This window comes from Physella acuta, unplaced genomic scaffold (genome assembly GCF_028476545.2).
Source record: "Physella acuta isolate Inbredline_101_S28 unplaced genomic scaffold, ASM2847654v3 ptg001714l, whole genome shotgun sequence".
Lineage (NCBI taxonomy): Eukaryota > Metazoa > Mollusca > Gastropoda > Physidae > Physella > Physella acuta.
Window position 1 is genome coordinate 1 of NW_026733226.1, and position 18540 is coordinate 18540.

General features: G+C 38.9%; 1 protein-coding gene across 1 annotated transcript; it reads left to right on the forward strand.

Moving 5' to 3' along the window:
• Positions 1–82: 82 nt before the first annotated feature.
• On the forward strand, positions 83–17663 carry LOC131930081 (ferroxidase HEPHL1-like; the record flags this gene model as incomplete). The annotated part of the gene is made up of 17 exons (XM_059286435.1): positions 83–327; positions 1423–1635; positions 2279–2487; positions 3644–3750; positions 4209–4315; positions 5218–5392; positions 6852–7111; positions 7796–7998; positions 9207–9327; positions 10677–10889; positions 11482–11695; positions 11912–12136; positions 12796–12993; positions 13783–13929; positions 16120–16249; positions 16781–16988; positions 17571–17663. Coding segments are annotated over 17 exons (3049 nt in total), but the record flags the coding sequence as incomplete, so codon positions are not given.
• Positions 17664–18540: the final 877 nt, after the last annotated feature.

The following is an 18540-nucleotide window of genomic DNA, read 5'->3' on the forward strand; positions in this document are numbered from 1 at the left end:
AATATACTCTGTGCAGTTCAGAGAAAAAAAAATAAGAAAAACAGTATTGGGTATTTCTGAAGACGTCATTTTCTATTTTTAGAACAGCAGACAGGTACCTACTCAGAGGTCAAGGCCGTATCGGACGTCTGTACCACAAGACGATCTACTACGAGTACACGGACAACACGTACACCACAGAGGTCATCAAGCCGCCGTACCAAGGCCTGCTGGGTCCCACCATCCGGGCTGAGGTGGGCGACATCATCAACCTCCACTTCTACAACAACGCTTCCAGGAACTTCTCCACGCACGCCCATGGCTTGTTCTACTTAAAGGGGAGTGAAGGTATCTTGTTCAAGAATTCTTCGAGTTACCTCCCGTTAAAAGAAACTTTTTTTATGGCCATGAGTAGGCGATCCAAGTAATTAATTCACACATCAATCATGTTATTTTTTGCGAAGCTTGTGGTTTTATTGCCTTTATATACTTGTGCTTTTTTACCCCAGGGATGAGTTTTAAAGTTCGTAAATCAAAACTATTTTTTAAATTGCACTTTGAGTTAGACAGATGTGCTGTCTGCACCTTAGTGTGGATAATACCGTTAAAACATATACGTTGATAAATTAATTGATGTGACACTTCATTCATAAAAATGATATTATATATATATATATATATATATATATATATATATATATATATATATATATATATATATATATATATATATATATATACATGTATATATATATATACATACATAATATTATCATGTATATATATGTATATATGTATATATATATATATATATATATATATATATATATATATATATATATAGCTGAACTCTACCGCAGTATATATATATATATATATATATATATATATATATATATATATATATATATATATATATATATATATATATATATATGTGTGTATATATATATATGTATATATATATATATATATATATATATATATATATATATATATATATATATATATATTTATATATATATATATGTATATATATATATATATATACACACACACACACATATATATATATATATATATATATATATATATATATATATATATATATATATATATATATATATATATATATATATATACTGCGGTAGAGTTCAGCTATAAAAAAAGACCTGAGTATATACAGAAATCATGTGGACAGTACAATGCCTAGCCGCCTTTACTCTCTTAAATAAGAGTCAGGTACCCATCAGCTTTATGTGAACCTGCAATCAGAACTTAAGACTTTCAGGTTAGCAGTTGTGTACTCAGTCACCCAACCCTGTTTTCTCTTTTATCGATAAACTTAGGCCCAACTCGAAAAACCAGTCCTCTGATTGATGTTAAACATTCTGATAGAAATCAGCAGATGTGTATTAATATATTATACATGTATGATTACAGGAGCTTTGTACCTGGATGAGACCAGCGGTCTTCTCAAAGAGGACGACCACGTCATGCCTGGTCAGCGCATCCTCCAAAAGTGGGTCGTCACTGAAAACGACGCCCCGACCCCCGAGGACCCCAACTGTATCCCCTCCGTGTACCACTCCCACATTTTCTCCAAGAACGACATCCCTACTGGCTTGTTTGGTGTTATCGCTGTTTGCAAGAAAGGTAACTCTAGTTTAATTTAATTACCGCTATCTGCAAGAAAGGTAACTCTAGTTTTCTCATCGCGGTATGCAAGAAAGGTAACTCCAGTTTATCACGGCTGTTTCCAAAAAACAAAAACAAAACACTAGTGTATAATTCTATCAGCAAGAAAGTTAACTACATAATATATGGTTTCGCTTTTTAGGTTTTCGGTTTATAATTTGTATTCAATATTGTACATTTATTGCTGTAATAACGTGTGATATTTGCAAAAGCATCGAGAAAAACATGGTGTTTGTTTACCAATATGCATTATCAATTTCCGATACCCCATACCCCAGTCTTTACATTGTACAGTGATAACAATTTCATAGTTCACTGGTTATAACAAAATTGCAACAGTCATTAAAATACGGGTTTATATGACATAAAATTTGAGACATTAACACAATAGTAAGAAACATAGAACTTACCTACAGAAACTCAAATAGAATTCAATACTAGGACTAAGAAATTATAGGAATACGAATCCAAAACGATACTAGAACGCTAAAAACTTACAGGAACATAAGTCTAAAACAATAGTAGGATTGAAATAACTTCCTTATAGGAACACATAACTCGATAATTGCCAATTAAAATTGATAAACCTTACATCCGCCAGGCGTGCTGGACAGCTCCAACCGTCGAACTGACGTGGACATCGACATCCCTCTTGTCGTCATGAACTGGGACGAGAACCTCAGCAACTACATCCTGGAGAACATTGACCTCTACTGCGGCGACCCTGACCTCTGTCGTCGTCTCCTGAAGGTCAACGACCCAGATTTTATTGAGAGTAATTTGATGAAGTCAATCAACGGCCGGGGTTTGGTACCTTGAACGGACTAGATGTAAGAAATAGCACTGTTGATAATTTTACTTGAAATAGTAGGGGTCGGCGTGGTCGAGTCGGTAAAGCTCATGGTTGCTATACCGAAAAAGTCTCGAGTTCGAACCCTCGGGCAGATGAGGCTCGTTAGCTGGGGACAGCCACTCTTCTAGGAGAGACAACTCCAAAATTAAACAACTGCTGCCTTGTAGTTTGTTCTTGGTTGGACAAAGACTATGGAAGCAAATCCAAAAAGAAAAGCAGGCTGAAATCGGAGTCAATGGCGCAAAACCAGTTGACACGTAACGCTTAATTGTGTTGGAGGCGTGGTCGAGTCGGCAAAAAATTCGTGGTTGATAAATTCGAACAAAGTCTCGAGTTCAAACCCACTGGCAGATAAATCTCGATCACCTTCAACACTAATAATTAAGAACGAAGAAGAAGAAGAAGACTTGAAATGGTCTAACGCGTATTGACATTAAAATAGTATTCAAACACAAATAGTATTTTACTGTATCATTGAATCCTTCAAATGGTATTTAGTTGTAATGTAAACAATAGCTTCCAACAAACCAAGCAAAAGTGAAGCTTATTAACTCACGTTAATGAAAGAAATAATTTCATACAATAAATTTGATCATAAAGTAATTAATAAAGTAAAATATGCTTTTATTTTAATGAGGTATTTCGGGATCTTGTCCAGGCAAACCCCAGCCACTAATGTACAAAACGCCCTGGCGAAAAATTAAGCCCCGCCCCTTTTTTTGCCAGCATGCACGCAACCTTGACCTTTTTCTAATATCTAGACATTTGAATATTTAAAAACAAGTCATAAAAACAACCCTCTATCCACCTCTAGGGTTAGGGCTCGGGTTATGGTTAGGGTTAAAGCTAGGGCTAGAGTTAGGGTTAAAAGCTAAAAGTACAAGTTTCATATCCTTTTTATAATCTTTTTTGGGTGGCGGGTGTTAACGGTTTGGCGGGGCTTATCCGGAAAAGATTCGCATTTATATGTTATTTGTGTAAGTTATAGATCTCCTTGATATGTAGAAACATCCTGTGATGCAAATACATAGACCTTATATACCTTGTTCGACAATTACAAGCCGCCTATAGTGTTTTGACAGTGATTTTGACAACTATGGAATTTGATTTCAGTTCTGTGTCGGTGACAAGGTCGCATTTTACGTGGTTGGGTTCGGTAACGAGAAGGACGTCCACTCTATGTATTTCCATGGTCAGAACCTCAAGTTCCAGGGCAAGAGGTCAGTTTGGGTAGCATCAACTACTCTGACCATTACTTAGATAATATTTAAAACTTTTAGTACTTGTGTATGTATGAAAAAGATGTAACGCTACAGTTAAAGAAAGAATATTTTTTTAGAGTGTTAATGTGTTTGTTATTGTGTTTCTTAAAGGCCTATCAAAGCTTCTATTAGAGTCGTGTGATTGCATTTCTTATAGGCTTGTGATATCTTTTATTAGGGTCTTGTTGTAGCGTTTCTTAGAGGCTTGTTATATTTTTTATTAGAGGCTTGTTAGAACGTTTCTGAGAGGCTTGTCATAGCTTTTCTCATATGCTTGAAAGAACGTTTCGAAAGAGTTTTTAATGGCGATCCGTTTATTGGGCATTATTTTATAAAAGAACTCCGCTAATTTATGAAAGCAAGACATATTGTCCGTCTGACGTTTAACCAATATACTTAAAACTTCTCTTCTGCAGGGGCGACACCATCCCAGTGTACAGCGCCACCTTTGTAGCCGCTGAGACAACCCCGACCAACCCAGGAAAATGGTTGCTCGTCGATTTTGTGGACGACCATCAAAAAGGTAAGAACTCAAACTCGTGACGACGTTCAAATTTACCAGACGAACTAACTCTAGGCATTCTGACATCTTTTGTGTCACTTTTATCCAAATAAGACTCAACATTGCATCATTGACCACCGATTGACTATAACAAGTGACCGTCACCTATCAGCGACCTAGCTAAACTTGATGTAAAACTAAGTAAATAAAAACTAATAAAAAAAACAACTTTTTAAAAGTAATTTTGCCAGCTAATTCGTTTGTATTTCACTAAACTCAAAACTATTTTTTCTGTTCTTGTTTATATGTGTAAATATAAGATTGCTTGAAATAAATATATTTAAATCCTATTAATTTATGTTTGGATAAGTGGAGCGTGTCGGTGAATAACGGTTTGGCTGACCATCGGGTACTTAGATTAACCCTGAATGATAAACATATACCTCAAAACAAACAGTTTTGAACTCCGTGTTCAATCATTTTACTTCTATCCTTTGTGCTACAAGCACATCTATTCCTACCCAAACAACCCTTTATGTATAACCAGTTTATCCTTCTGCCCATTTAACCACTCATATATTACTAGCATATCTACTCCTGTCCATATAACCACTTATCTATTACTAGCATATCTACTCCTGCCCATATAACCACTTATATATTACTAGCATATCTACTCCTGTCCATATAACCACTAATATATTACTAACATATCTACTCCTGCCCACATAAGCACTTTTACATTACCAGTATATCTACTCCTGCCCACATAACCACACTTATATATTACTAATATATCTAATCCTGCCCACACAACCACTTATATATTACTAGCATATCTACTCCTGCCCACATAATAACTTATGTATCTCCAGTAGACAATGAACTAGTGCCCACATAATTATCTCATCTGGCTCCTACAGAGGGCATCGCTGCCTTTTACAACGTAAGGAACTGCCCTGAGAATCCATACCAGAGTTCCCCAAGCTATGGCGGGGAAACCAGGGAATATTTCCTGCAGACTGAGGAACTGGACTGGGACTACGGTCCGACAGGATATGACGCCAGGACTGGTCTCGCTCTGTTAGACAAAAGCAGGTGATTGGTTGCTTTGTTTTGGGACACGCCTACCCCTAGACGCCAACCCTAAATAAGTCTATGGGCGTCCATTATGGAGTACTAAAATGATAATCAAATTAAACCTTCATCAAGTTGTTAGCCTCGCCTACCTGTCACATCTCCTTTGAGAATGTACTGATAGATACACAAGACACAATACGTTAAGACAAATTACTTGGGGGTTCTGATTGTTAAAAATAGCTACAATGCTTATGGTAATGGAACAATATTACACCTAATTTTACTTTTAAAAAGTATATAAAGCATCAAGTACGTCTAATAACATTCAGATAACCCCCTGAACGAAATGAAATTTATATAATTTATATAAAAAATATATACTTTTAACAGTGTCCGCCCCCCCCCCCCCCTCGAAGAAAGTCTACCGCCCCCCCCCCCCCCCCCCCCGAAAATTTCAAGTGCCCCCCGGAGAAAAAAGTCTGGAAGAAACACTGAACACTACCACCCCATTCCAGAGATTTCGTACATGTTAGTAAAGTTATAAGGGGTCGGCGTGGTCGAGTAGGTAAAGCTCATGATTGCTAAACCGAAAAAGTCTCGAGCTCGAGCCCACGGGCAGATGAAGCTCGTTAGCTGGGGACAGCCACTCCTCTAGGAGAGACAACTCCAAAATCAAACAACATCTGCCTTGTAGTTTGTTATTGGTTGGCTATGGAAGCAAATCCAAAAAGAAAAGCATGCTGAAATCGGAGTCAATGGCCTTAATGGCGCATAACCAGTTGACACGTATCCTTAATTGTGATGGAGGCGTGGTCGAGTCAAAAGCTCATGGTTGATAAATTCGAAAAAAGTCTCGTTCAATCCGTCTGGCAGATAAGGCTCGATCCCTTCCAACACTAAAAAATTAAGAACGGAGAAGGAGAAGAAGAAGTTAAGTTATACATACAATAATGTCAGAGTATTGCTATTACACATACAGCTTTTACTTTAAAGTTGAACCGACAAACTACATTTTATTGTATTTCATCTATTTATTACTTTTATTGTAAACAAAGCTATGAACGTTCGAGTTTTGTGTTAAACCACGAACCAGTGGCGTAGCTACCGTAAAGCTAGCGTAAGCAAGGTATAGGGGCCCAAGGCAAATAGGGTCCCTTTTTTGAAAGTTTGAGGGGGGGGGGGGTGCAAATCAAATGTCTTAGGGGGGGGGGGGGGTTCAAATCGAAAGTCTGAGGGAGGTGCAAATCGAAAGTTTGTCCCCGGTCGCCGGGAAGGGTCGCTACGCCTCTGAGGGGCCCACTAACACTTTTTGCATAGGAGCCCGAAAATCCTAGGTACGCCACTGCCACGAACCCGCTCTTACATGTACCCATGGAGTACACGCTGTAATATAAATGTATACAGTTCAACTTAAAACATAATAAATCATGCAATTTTGTTTCATTTTCAACCCCCCCCCCCCCCCCCACCCCCTCAGTTCCTCCTTCATGTTCTTTGTCCGTAACGCCACCCGCTTTGGTGGGGTGTACAAGAAGGCCCAGTTCGTCCAGTACACTGACTCCTACTTCAAGACCAGAGTCACGCGCTCAGCCAAGGAGTCATACCTGGGCGTCATGGGGCCAGTCCTCAGGGTGGAGGTCGGGGACAGGCTGGTCGTCACCTTGAAAAATTACATCCCCTACCCGGTTTCGTTCCTGCCTCATGGCATGAGGTACGATTTTTCTGAGGAGGCAAAAGGTAAAACTGACACATGTATGTTGTTCTAGTGGGGAAATATAAATAGATATTCGTATACATAAAAGTAGTGAAAATCAATCCTCCAACAAAAGATACTGGCCTAGTACAATTTTTCATTAATTAATAATTTAATTACATAATAAATAAAATGCATTGAAATTGTGAATGGTGTAATAACCTTTTAAAAAAAAGAAATATCGCGTCTAATAATTACTCTTTGATAGATAAATTGTTAAGCTAAATATTTTAGTTTTAACTTAGTTTTAACATTAAAAGTAATCTTACGGAAAGGGTTAAAATTAAAGTTTAAATTTTAATTTTACTTAAGTAGAAGAGATAAAAACTAACGCTTTGAGCGAAAGTTGTCCCTTGAGCAGATGAGAATAGAGGTTATCTGTATCTTGACCACTGCATATGAAGAGATGGTGTGGTCAGTATTATGCCCCGTCACCATTACTTTTTTTTAAGGTACCCATCAGAGCTGGGTGGACTCAGGGACGTCCTACAGACTTGAGCCCTAGATCCGAATCGCGGCTTTCCAGGCTAGTAGTCGAGTTCCCTACCACCCGATCACACCGTCCCAATAAGCAAGCGAGAAATCAAATGTATTTTTATACGTTAACTTTATTAAACAAAACAACCTAACAATCCCCCCCAACCCCCCCCCCCCCCCATGTCTTACAGACGGCCCAGGTGTACCAGGTGGTAAAGTCGGCTACAACCAGGTCCACACCTACACCTTCGACGTGCCCACCAACCTGCTGGAAGGTTCTAAAGAACCCTGCGTCAGCTTCCTGTACACGTCATCACATGACGTCATCGGTGATCACAACGCCGGGTTGGTTGGGCCACTGCTGGTGTGCCAGACAGGCTACCTGGCCAGTCCAGTAAGTCATCTGTCATCTTGTTGACGTACGGCAAATTAGTCACAACACCATCACATACTATTTGACTTAGATATGACATGTTATTAGCTAAATGCCTTTAGGATATTATTAGTGACCAATATAATTATGGCTAAATGGCACAACTGGGATTGTATTCTAAAAATAATTTTAAAAACCTGTTCAGTAATGTTCTTTTGTTTAACCTCACAGAAGACTAGTATACTGATAACGATGAAGTCATGTTTAAGTGTATTGGTGTCTTGTTTGTGAGGCCAATATTTCTTGTTAATCTCAACTACACATTTTGCCGTTCCCTTCAGTCCACCAGCTGTGCGGAGAGAAGCGGTCTGATACATCGGCACAGTGGCGTAGGCAGGGGGGGGGGGTTAGGGGGTCATAACCCCCGCCCCCCCCCCCCATAGACCCCTTGGTACATATATCAAAAGTATGAGGGGGGTGCAAATCGAAAGTTTGAAGGGGGGGGGTGCAAATCGAAAGTTTGAGGAGGGGTGCAAATCGAAAGTTTGTCCCCGGGTAAATATTGGAACCCCCCCCCCCCCTTGAGACGATCCTGGCTACGCCACTGCATCGGCAACATCATCCTACAAGATGAATATAATAATAAGCTAAAACATTAGACTATAATTATAATATATCTCAAGTATTTGGTATTATGCTTGGATTTACAATGCGCAGTCACCCACTTATATATTTGAGTATGAAACCATGGATAGTTTGCCATATAAAATTATTCTAAACGAGCCGACCAGCAACATATCATATGCCGCTATTTAGTTGTTTTATTTTCTACTTTTCAGTAATTCATAATTTGTGAATTCGACAGTACCAATGCTGCCACTGAAAATATTTGCTTTAAAACACTATCAGTAGGTCGTTAAGAACTATACTACCCCCCCCCTCCTTTTCCCCAACCCCTACCCTACACTACCCCCCCCCCCCCCCCCCCGTGAAAGCAGCCTCCTCTTAGTTACCTCCCCTAAGTTTAAAATAGTTTCAAACTAAATTATCTGCCCCTAATAGCCGTCACTAAACCCGGCTCTATGATTGTAAACATTTAGCGTGAACCACAGGGGTGGGGTGGTAGGGAGCGCGCTTACAGCTTGTTTTCTAGCGTCTCCAAGAAGAGAATTAGATTCTATATATATATAGATTTTCCTATAATTTTAATTTTGTTTTTATCCTACCAGTACAAGCCGCTGGAGTTCTTTGTTCTCCTGGCCACGTTTGATGAAAACAAATCTTTGTTCAAACTTCCTAAACCGGAACCTGGCGACGCCATCCCTTACCTGATGTCCAACATGCGATCCAGTAAGTCTGTCTGTCATACAGCACATCCATTTTTTTATCATACAACACCCGTCATTCATCCATCACAGTGGCGCTACAGCTCATTCAGTGAATTGATAAACTTTACCAAACTTGTCTATTCAGTCTTATTCGGCTGTCTTCTTCTCCGAGGCGTAGCGACCCTTCCCGGCGACCGGGGACAAACCTTCAATTCCCCCCCCCCCCCAAATATATTTTGTATATTTATAATGCAAAACTACAGCTAAAATGAACTTTTAATTTTTTTTTTCAAACCCATTTTGGCACCCCCTAGGGTCGGCGCCCGAAGACAAATGTACTTACACCCCCCTCGCTACGCCTCTGTTTCTTCGTCCGTGCCTAAACTTGAAGCGATAGTCTGTCTCTACACCATCTATCTCTCTGGGCCTATGTCCTCTTTTTGGTTTCTTCCCTTATGGGATTCCGGTTGTATACAACTTTTACAACTGCGATTGTCGTTCTTTGTCGATTTTTAGCTAACGAAGCCTTCCTTTTTAGATTATGCCGTTATTATACGACTTTGTGTGTCTAATATTTACTATTTACTAAAAATGTCCTATAAAAATGAGTTCTGATATTTGCAAATAGTAATATTCCTAGTATCTCTATCATTGAAAACATCAACTGAGAACGAATAGGCCCCTACACACTAATCCTTAAACAAAGCGTCATTAATATCTCGATAATTTTTAGCGCAATTTCCATTCTGGAGAATTGCGTTTATTAACTCGTCTTTTCAGGGAATGTATGGATGGATGTGTGTTCGCAGCTTTAAGTCGTATCTCCTCCTCAACGAAGCAATATCGAGGACTAGTTCCAAAGCAAATTTGTTAAGCAAGTTCCGAGGATGATAGTGGGCCAAAAACATTCCCGGAATTCCTTCCTGGGTTTCACGGAAAAGCCAAAAAACCTCGAACAAATGCAGATTTTGGCCCATATCTCGGCAACCAGACCACTTAGCGACTTGAAACATTTACCAATCGATTCCTGCCATAATTTAGAACAATATTGCCGTGGAAAGTTGTCAAAAATATCCTTTCGTTCGGTCACAAATTTTAAAATTACATGAACACCTACAAACCGATCGTTCTCCTAGCTTGAACGCACCCCAGCATTATACGTCAGAGCTATTTTTAGATAACATAAGGAAATTGCGCTAAAATTGTCACTAGACTTTTTAATTAACTTGTTTTTTATTTATCCCTTTCTAGGACTATTTGTGTATGCTTAATAGATAAGAACCACATTTTTTTGCACAAATGTCTATAAAACATTCATTCCAAACTGAGGGTATTAAACAATCTGTTTCTGGAATCTTCTATATCCACCAGCTGTCAACGGCTACTCCTACGGCAACATGCCCGAGATTAAAGTGTGTGTCGGCGATGACGTCATCTGGCACGTCATGAACCTCGGCTCCTTCCTTGACGTCAACACCATCGTCTTCGACGGCAACACCTTTGATGAGGAGGGGACTCATAGAGACGCTAAAGGTCTAATCGCCGGGGTTACTGCTTCACTCTACATGAAGCCAGACAATCCAGGTTCGTATCCTTTTGGTGCCAGTTTGTATATTGATCAACCAGTTTTAAAAGAACAACTTTATTTTTTAAACTAGGATCACATTCACAATTTGGAAACCATTTTCCTTTAAAGAAACATACTTAAGTACCTATATTTTCAGGTTTATCAATTATCAATACATTATATGTTTCATGCTTGATAAATTAGCAAAGGACTAAAAACATTAGATTATAATTATATATGAATATCTTTATTACTTGGCGCGTAGTTTTGCGAGTAAAACTGAAATAATTTGCATTTAATAATTTGCATTAATATGTATAAATCTCAATGTATTTGCATATACTTATAAATATAAAACTCAAACACTATATGTAATTGTATGTGTAAAGGGAAATAATTTAATTCTACATTGCTGATTACATGCAGTACGTCCTGTCCCTTGGCTCCATCAGCTGTATGGAGAAGGGGGTTTTTATACATGGCTCTTCTCTACTTATAGCCCCGGCTTTGTGCTTGGATTTCCAATGCGGAAGAATCCAATGGTCTATTAGACTATGGGGCCATATAATATGTATGAAACTTGTTTAATTAGCATGGTCTAATCAATAGGCAGATGGATGCTGTACTCACAAACAACAACCGCACGAGACAACGGCATGTTCGCCTTCTACACGGCACTCGACTGTGACGGACAAATCGCCAAATATCCGGCTCCGTACGGAAAAGTCCGGGAGTACTACATCGCCGCTGAGGAAGTGTACTGGGATTACTCTCCCTTAATGAGAAGTGTGATAAATGGCGCTGACCTTAATGACCCAAGCACGTGAGTTTTTTTTTTATTTCTACTGCGTGCGATTCACAAATTATTCTTTTCGTGCGGCTTATGTAATGAATAATGGTAATTTCTTTTTTTTTTTTTTTTTTTTTTTTTTTTTTTTTTTTTTTTTGCAAAACAAGTCAAAGTTTTTATAGATTTTACCTCAAAGCAAGGGAACTTTCCGTGATTTCGTGGATACAATTCGGGTTTCTTCTCTTCCAGGGAGGGACACATCTTCGTCTTCCACAACAACTACTTCATCGGTCACGTGTACAAGAAGGCCGTGTTCAGAGAGTACACGGACAAGACGTTCAAGGTCAAGAAACCTGGCAGGTTCGACATTCTCGGAACCGCCCTGAAGGCCGAGGTCGGTGACGTCATCAAGATCACCTTCTACAACAAGGCCAGCAGACGATACTCTATCCACAGCCACGGTGTCATGACCAGGTACGGGACTAACCCGGTCTTTGTGACGTAAACAGTTCTTAAGAAAGCGTTGTCCAGCGGTAGAACACACGATTACCGTCCCTATTATGTTACCCCGGTTAAAAACCTTAATAATTTTCCATCCCGCTTTAATATACATCCAGTACCTAAACATACTTGGAAAAAGTAAAGACGGCTTTTTTACAGTCAAAGAAAGGAAATTCTTTAGAATTTTTCTATTCAAGAAACAGAAGAGCCAAAATTTATTGACCTATGAATACATTTTTAAAATCTAAAGTTTATTTTTCTTTTAAAGTTCATTACACTTCAAATAAAGGATACAATGACAAAAAAAAATGTTTTCAAAACGACAAAGTGTTTAGAATATTATCTCCCTTATTTCGACCTTTATGGTGACACAGCTACTGTAAATGAAATTATTACCTCCCTTATTTCGACTTTTCATATGGCCCGCTACATAATATTCAAATATTATCTCCCTTATGTTAACGTTTGCGATGGTACCGTTAAGTAAATTACAAAAAAAAATTCTCCCTTATTTTAACCCTTTATGATGGCACTGCTTTAGAAAATGAAAATATCTCCCGTTTTTCAACATTTGTGATATCTCCCCTACAGCAAATAAAAAAAATTATCTCCCTTATTTTACCTGGATGTAGTCAAAAAGACAACGGTGGTGACTACGGCTCCTCCGTGAGTGCCGGCCCAGGTGAGACCGTCACCTACACCTGGATGATCCCAGCGAGGTCAGGTCCCGGCCCCAACGACCCCAACTGTATCCCGTGGGTCTATTACTCCGGCGTGGACACCGTCAAGGACGCTAACTCGGGTCTGGTCGGATCCCTGGTTGTGTGCAAGTAAGTTACTGATCTCATTTTTGTTTTTTCAATTTCGTCTCGTTACACATTATATGTGCATACATTTAATGTAAGGCTACATAGGCCTACATATATTTCATATATATATATATATATATATATATATATATATATATATATATATATATATATATATATTATTTATTTATACGTTTCTTAAAGACACATGGTGTTAATCGTGGCGTAGTGGCATAGCTAGGGAAGGGCGGACGGGTCGATTTAGAAAGAAATTTTAAAATTTTAATCTGAGTTTCTTTTCTTAATGATACACAGTCAAAGTTTTAAGAAAATAGACTGCATCTTGATTTTTGTACACTGATTTAACTGTTTCTTAATGAATTGTGTGACATCACAAAAAAATGGCATAAAACAGTGTCCGCTAAAAATTGACCCAAATTTTCAAAATGGGAGGGAAGGGTTTACACACTTTATCAGCAACGCGAACAACAATACATAACTTGTGATGTGGGGGGAGTGGCGCAAAACTGATAGTTTGACAAGGGTGCCGGGATGGATATAGCAAGGCCTCTATCTTGGTGTTCTCATATAATCGTTCTCGTTAACGTTTTAATTGATTAATTAATTACACATTAAACAAGATCAGGAACTAACATCTTAAAATGTTCTAAGTTGACAATCAAATCTTTTGCGACCTCGAGCTCAGAACCTTGGATAGTTGATGACATGATGACAGGCGGTGACCTGGACAGTGACGTTCAATGACCTTGACCTTGCACCCCTCTGTTGACGTCAGTCCGTACGTTGCAGATCTGGCATCCTGGACCAGTACTCCGTGAGAAAGGACGTCAACACGGAGCTGTACGTCTACATGTCTATCATCAATGAGAACCTCAGCTGGTACCTGGATGAGAACGTTCGTCTGTACGCTCCAGGCAGGGTTGGCACCAACTACCTGTAAGTACCGTAATTACCTTCGAGCTTTATAACTACCTGTAAGTCTCGTTACGAACTATGTGCTTTATAAATACACGTAAGTCTTATAACTATCTGAAATTCTCATAACTACAAATGTGTTTCATAACTACATGTAACTCTCGTAACTACCTGTATGTCTTATAACTAACCGTGAGTCGTATAACTACCTATATCTCATAACTACCTGTAAGTCTCCCAACAACCTGTGTCTAACAATCACCTGTCTTATAACTACCTGAAATTCTCATCACTACATATGTGTATCATAACTACACGTAAGTCTCAAACCTACATATAAGTTTCGTAGCTAACTTTATGTCTCTTAATTACTTGTAAGCCTAACTTTGAACTTCATAACTATCTGTCTCTCATAACTACCTGTAGTCTATCTACCTGTAAGTCTAACTACCTGTAAGTCTAACTACCTGTAAGTCTAACTACCTGTAAGTCTAACTACCTGTTTATAACTACCTGTATGTATTGAACGACATGTAAGTCTTAAAACTACCTGTAATACTTATAACGACCTGAATGTCTTTATAATTCACAGCGACATCTATTGTGATATAATCACCTTTGTCTTATATTTATAATTACATGTAAGTTTTACACTTAGTTGTACTTGTCATAATCACCTGCATATTTACAAAACTAATGATGTGGTTAAAAACCTAAATGTTTAAAGTTGACTTAAAGTTTAAAAATAGCATTTGTGCGTCTAATTTACTAATTACCTTAAGGTGAGTAATTACCTGCAGGTCTAGCGGTCACACGAAGATAGAAAATCTACTCAAAAGGCAATCACACCCACATATTGTTTAACTACCACATGTAAATTTAAAAAAAAAATCATCAATTTAAACTTGTGAGTTTTTTTAACAAAGTTTGAAACAATACATTGGTCCGCTTCACATTTCACAGACTATTTTACCTTTAAATCTACCTGAGCTACGTGATTAATCCCCAGAGCCATAAAGGTGTCAATTTTAATATCTACGTCTCGTCCAGGGTGACACTTACGCTCAGTTTCCCTGATGATATCTTGGTATCTTAAGAAACTAGCCACAGCCTGTCGTATAACGAATCGTCACGTAAAGGTTGGAAAGGGATCAAATAAATTAGTGATTGTATCGTTGCTCTACTTTTCTGAAACTAGACCTTGTACCGAATGTATTATCGGCTTTATTGCTACATGATTTCGGTTGAACAAGAATCAATGCTATATAGAAATATAATTTACTAAATTAGTCATTGAAGAAATAAGGATGATATATTAATTGCAGCTATGGTTATACATTTAGGAACCTTGGAAATTTCGGCCAACCTGCATAAATGGATCTAAGTTGGCGCATTGGTTGGGTGGGTTCATTGGGTGCAGAGTTTCTTCCAGGCATCTCTTCGGGGGGGTCGATGCCCCCCCGAAATTTTTTTACCGCCCCCCCCCCCCCTTGAACGAAATGAAATGTATATAATTTATATAGAAAATATATACTTTTAACAGTGTCCGCCCCCCCCCCCCCCCCCCCCCGAAGAAAGTTTACCGCCCCCCCCCCCCCCCCCCCGAAAATTTCAAGTGCCCCCCCGGAGAAAAAAGTCTGGAAGAAACACTGATTGGGTGGTGGGGCCAATGGGTGGTGGGGCCAATGGGTGGGTGTTTCCATTGGGTAGGTGAGTCCATTGGATGTGTTTGTCCTTAGGGTGGGTTGAGCCATTTAGTGTGTGTTTATTGGGTGGTTGGGTTCATTGGGTGGGTGGGTGGGTGGGTGGGTGGGTGGGTCCATTGGATGGGTTGATGGTCTATTGGGTGGGTGGGTCTATTGGGTGGGTGGGTGGGTCCATTGGGTGGGTTGGTGGGTGGATGTGTGGTTGGGTGGGTGGGTTGAGCCATTGAGTGTGTGTTTATTGGGTGGTTGGGTTCATTGGGTGGGTGGTTGGGTGGGTGGGTTCATTGAGTGGGTGGGTGGGTCCATTGGGTGTGTGGTTGGGTTCATTGGGTGGGTGGGTCCGATTTCTAATTATTTTAGTCCCTCCTCTGATCCTTAATATAAAAAGCTGTAACCCCAATGCTCCCCTCACACACACACACACACACCATCTTTCGCCAAAACTTAGCACTTAATATATCCTAGACTTAGTGCTGGTATTGAACTGTTATTCCTTCTATTTTAGAGCTGATCCTAATTTTGTTGAAAGCAACAAGATGCACGCCATCAACGGTAAAGTCTTCGGGAACACCAACAACTTGGTGGTGAGCTACGGGGACAAGGTGGCGTTTTACATGCTGTCACTTGGTGCTGAGGTGAGTGACATGTGACATTGATGGTGAGGTAAGTTATAGGTCACATTTGGTGTAGGGGGTATGTGTTGATGAATGTTGATGTTTAGGGCTTGTGATACGACATTTGATGGTAGTGTGAGTCAAAATGTTAAAATGTTTTGTGTGAGCTTTTATGTTATATGCTGATGAGTTAATAAAACTTTAGCTGACGCGAATTATTTTTTCAGATATATGTATGAAATATTATGAATATCTGTTATATGTCATTTCTGAAAAATCGCAATATAAAATTTAGAATCCAGAAGAACAATAGGGCTGGTAAGTAGGTCACCAACCAGTTCTACGGCTCAATAAACCTGCATGAGCCATAGAACTGGTTTGGTGACCTACTTACCAGCCCTATTTAAATACTTAATTGAGTTGTCGTATAATTATTTTGACATTTTGGTTCTGACTATGTTTACATTTTTACCTGTAGTTACAAAAATTTTAATGGATAAAAATTTAAAATTGATAAGCTTTATGACATTGGTGTGTGTTGTGTGTCCGTAGCTTGACCTGCACACCATGCACACCCACGGACACACCTTCGTCCACACCAGTGAGAAACACCGAGATGACGTGGCCCAAATCTTCCCCGGCATGGCCGAGTCTGTCGAGGTCATCGCGGACAACCCCGGCCATTGGCTGATCCACTGTCACGTGATGGATCACATGGCTGCCGGCATGGAGACCCCGTACACCGTCCTCCCCCCTCCAGGTAACTGTTTTACTGACGTCGTTCTATTTTCTTCTTCCTTTAAAATTTCTCGGCAATATAGAACGAGTCTGGGTCTGTTGGTAGAGCACACGCCTGCTAACCTGAAAGTCACGAGTTCGGATCCAGAACTCAAGTATGTACGATGTCCCTGAGTCCACCCAGCATTACGAAAATTCAGGAGACTGTTAACCACACTATCCCCTTGTATACCGAGGTCATTGAAACAGATAAAAGAGAGCATGTGATAGAACAAAGACTATAGTTTAATTAGAAAACGGAGATACATTCTTCACTTCCAGCCCAATCACTTCGGCTTCATAGCTTCATAGCTCCATTTCAAAAGATCTCTTATTAAATAGTCAGTAGCCTTCCGTTTCCTATTCTTACATTGTGGACTTATTCATACGTTAAGCTTTCCATGATACTTTCCCGATACTTCCTACCTTTCTAACACGGACATAAATTGTATGTTCCACCAAGCCAATAAATGTTTTCAGACAGATTTTGTCAAATACAGATTTCATTTCATTTATTTATTGTTTTATTTCTGAATTCCGAATCAACTTTTTTGTTCACTTTCAGGTCAGAAAAACAAGTATAGTGGAACATCCTACACATCCAACTCGCTCTATGGATCTGCCTTCAAGTCAGGATAATCAGAGTTCAGCATTCCACTAACTCAACACAAGGACCGCTGTCAAGTCCATCCTTTAAAACAGGCTTGCTGGTTCGCCTCTAAGGGTCGTTGCTAAATGTTCCTTAAATATGTATTTTTTAAAAATATTAAATGCATTTACCGGTATCAGAAACGTTCACATGTTTAATATTGTAATCGTTCAAATATGATGTTTCATTTCACACAACTTTACAATTTTAACAGATTAGTACCACTCCCACCAAGTGGCGTCGCTAGGTCGGGTGTCACCTGGTGCGGCACTTCATGGTGTCACCCCCCCCCCCTCCAAGAAACAAAGTATATATATATATATATATATATATATATATATATATATATATATATATATATATATATATATATATATATATATATATATATATATATATATATATATATATATACACCCGTCTAATATTATATACAGTTTCGCGTTATCCCACACCCATCTACTGCGTCGCTATTTTTAAAATTGTAACTCGAATTATATTTAAAATACTTTTCATCATTATTATCTTCAGCAAATAGCACATGGTCACAAAATTCAGTATCTTCATACTCCATTTCCCCTTTCCTCCCCCTCCCCCCCCCCCCCCCCTCCGCAACCAACATTTTTTTAACAGACCTCTCAAGTTCAAGAATATTTTTTAACTGCAAAAGAAAAAGCAACTTCTGTCAAACCTAGAGACAAAGCGCAGAGCTGAAAAGTTATTTTTTTTTAATTTGTTATTAAAATTATGTTATTGAAAAGCAATTGGGTTAGTTTATTTTATACAAATTAAAAGTATAATTCCTTTATGGGACATATGTCTTGGTTGTTTGTCATTTTACCGCTTAAGTGGGTCGTATATCTTTCAGCAAAATATATTGTGAATT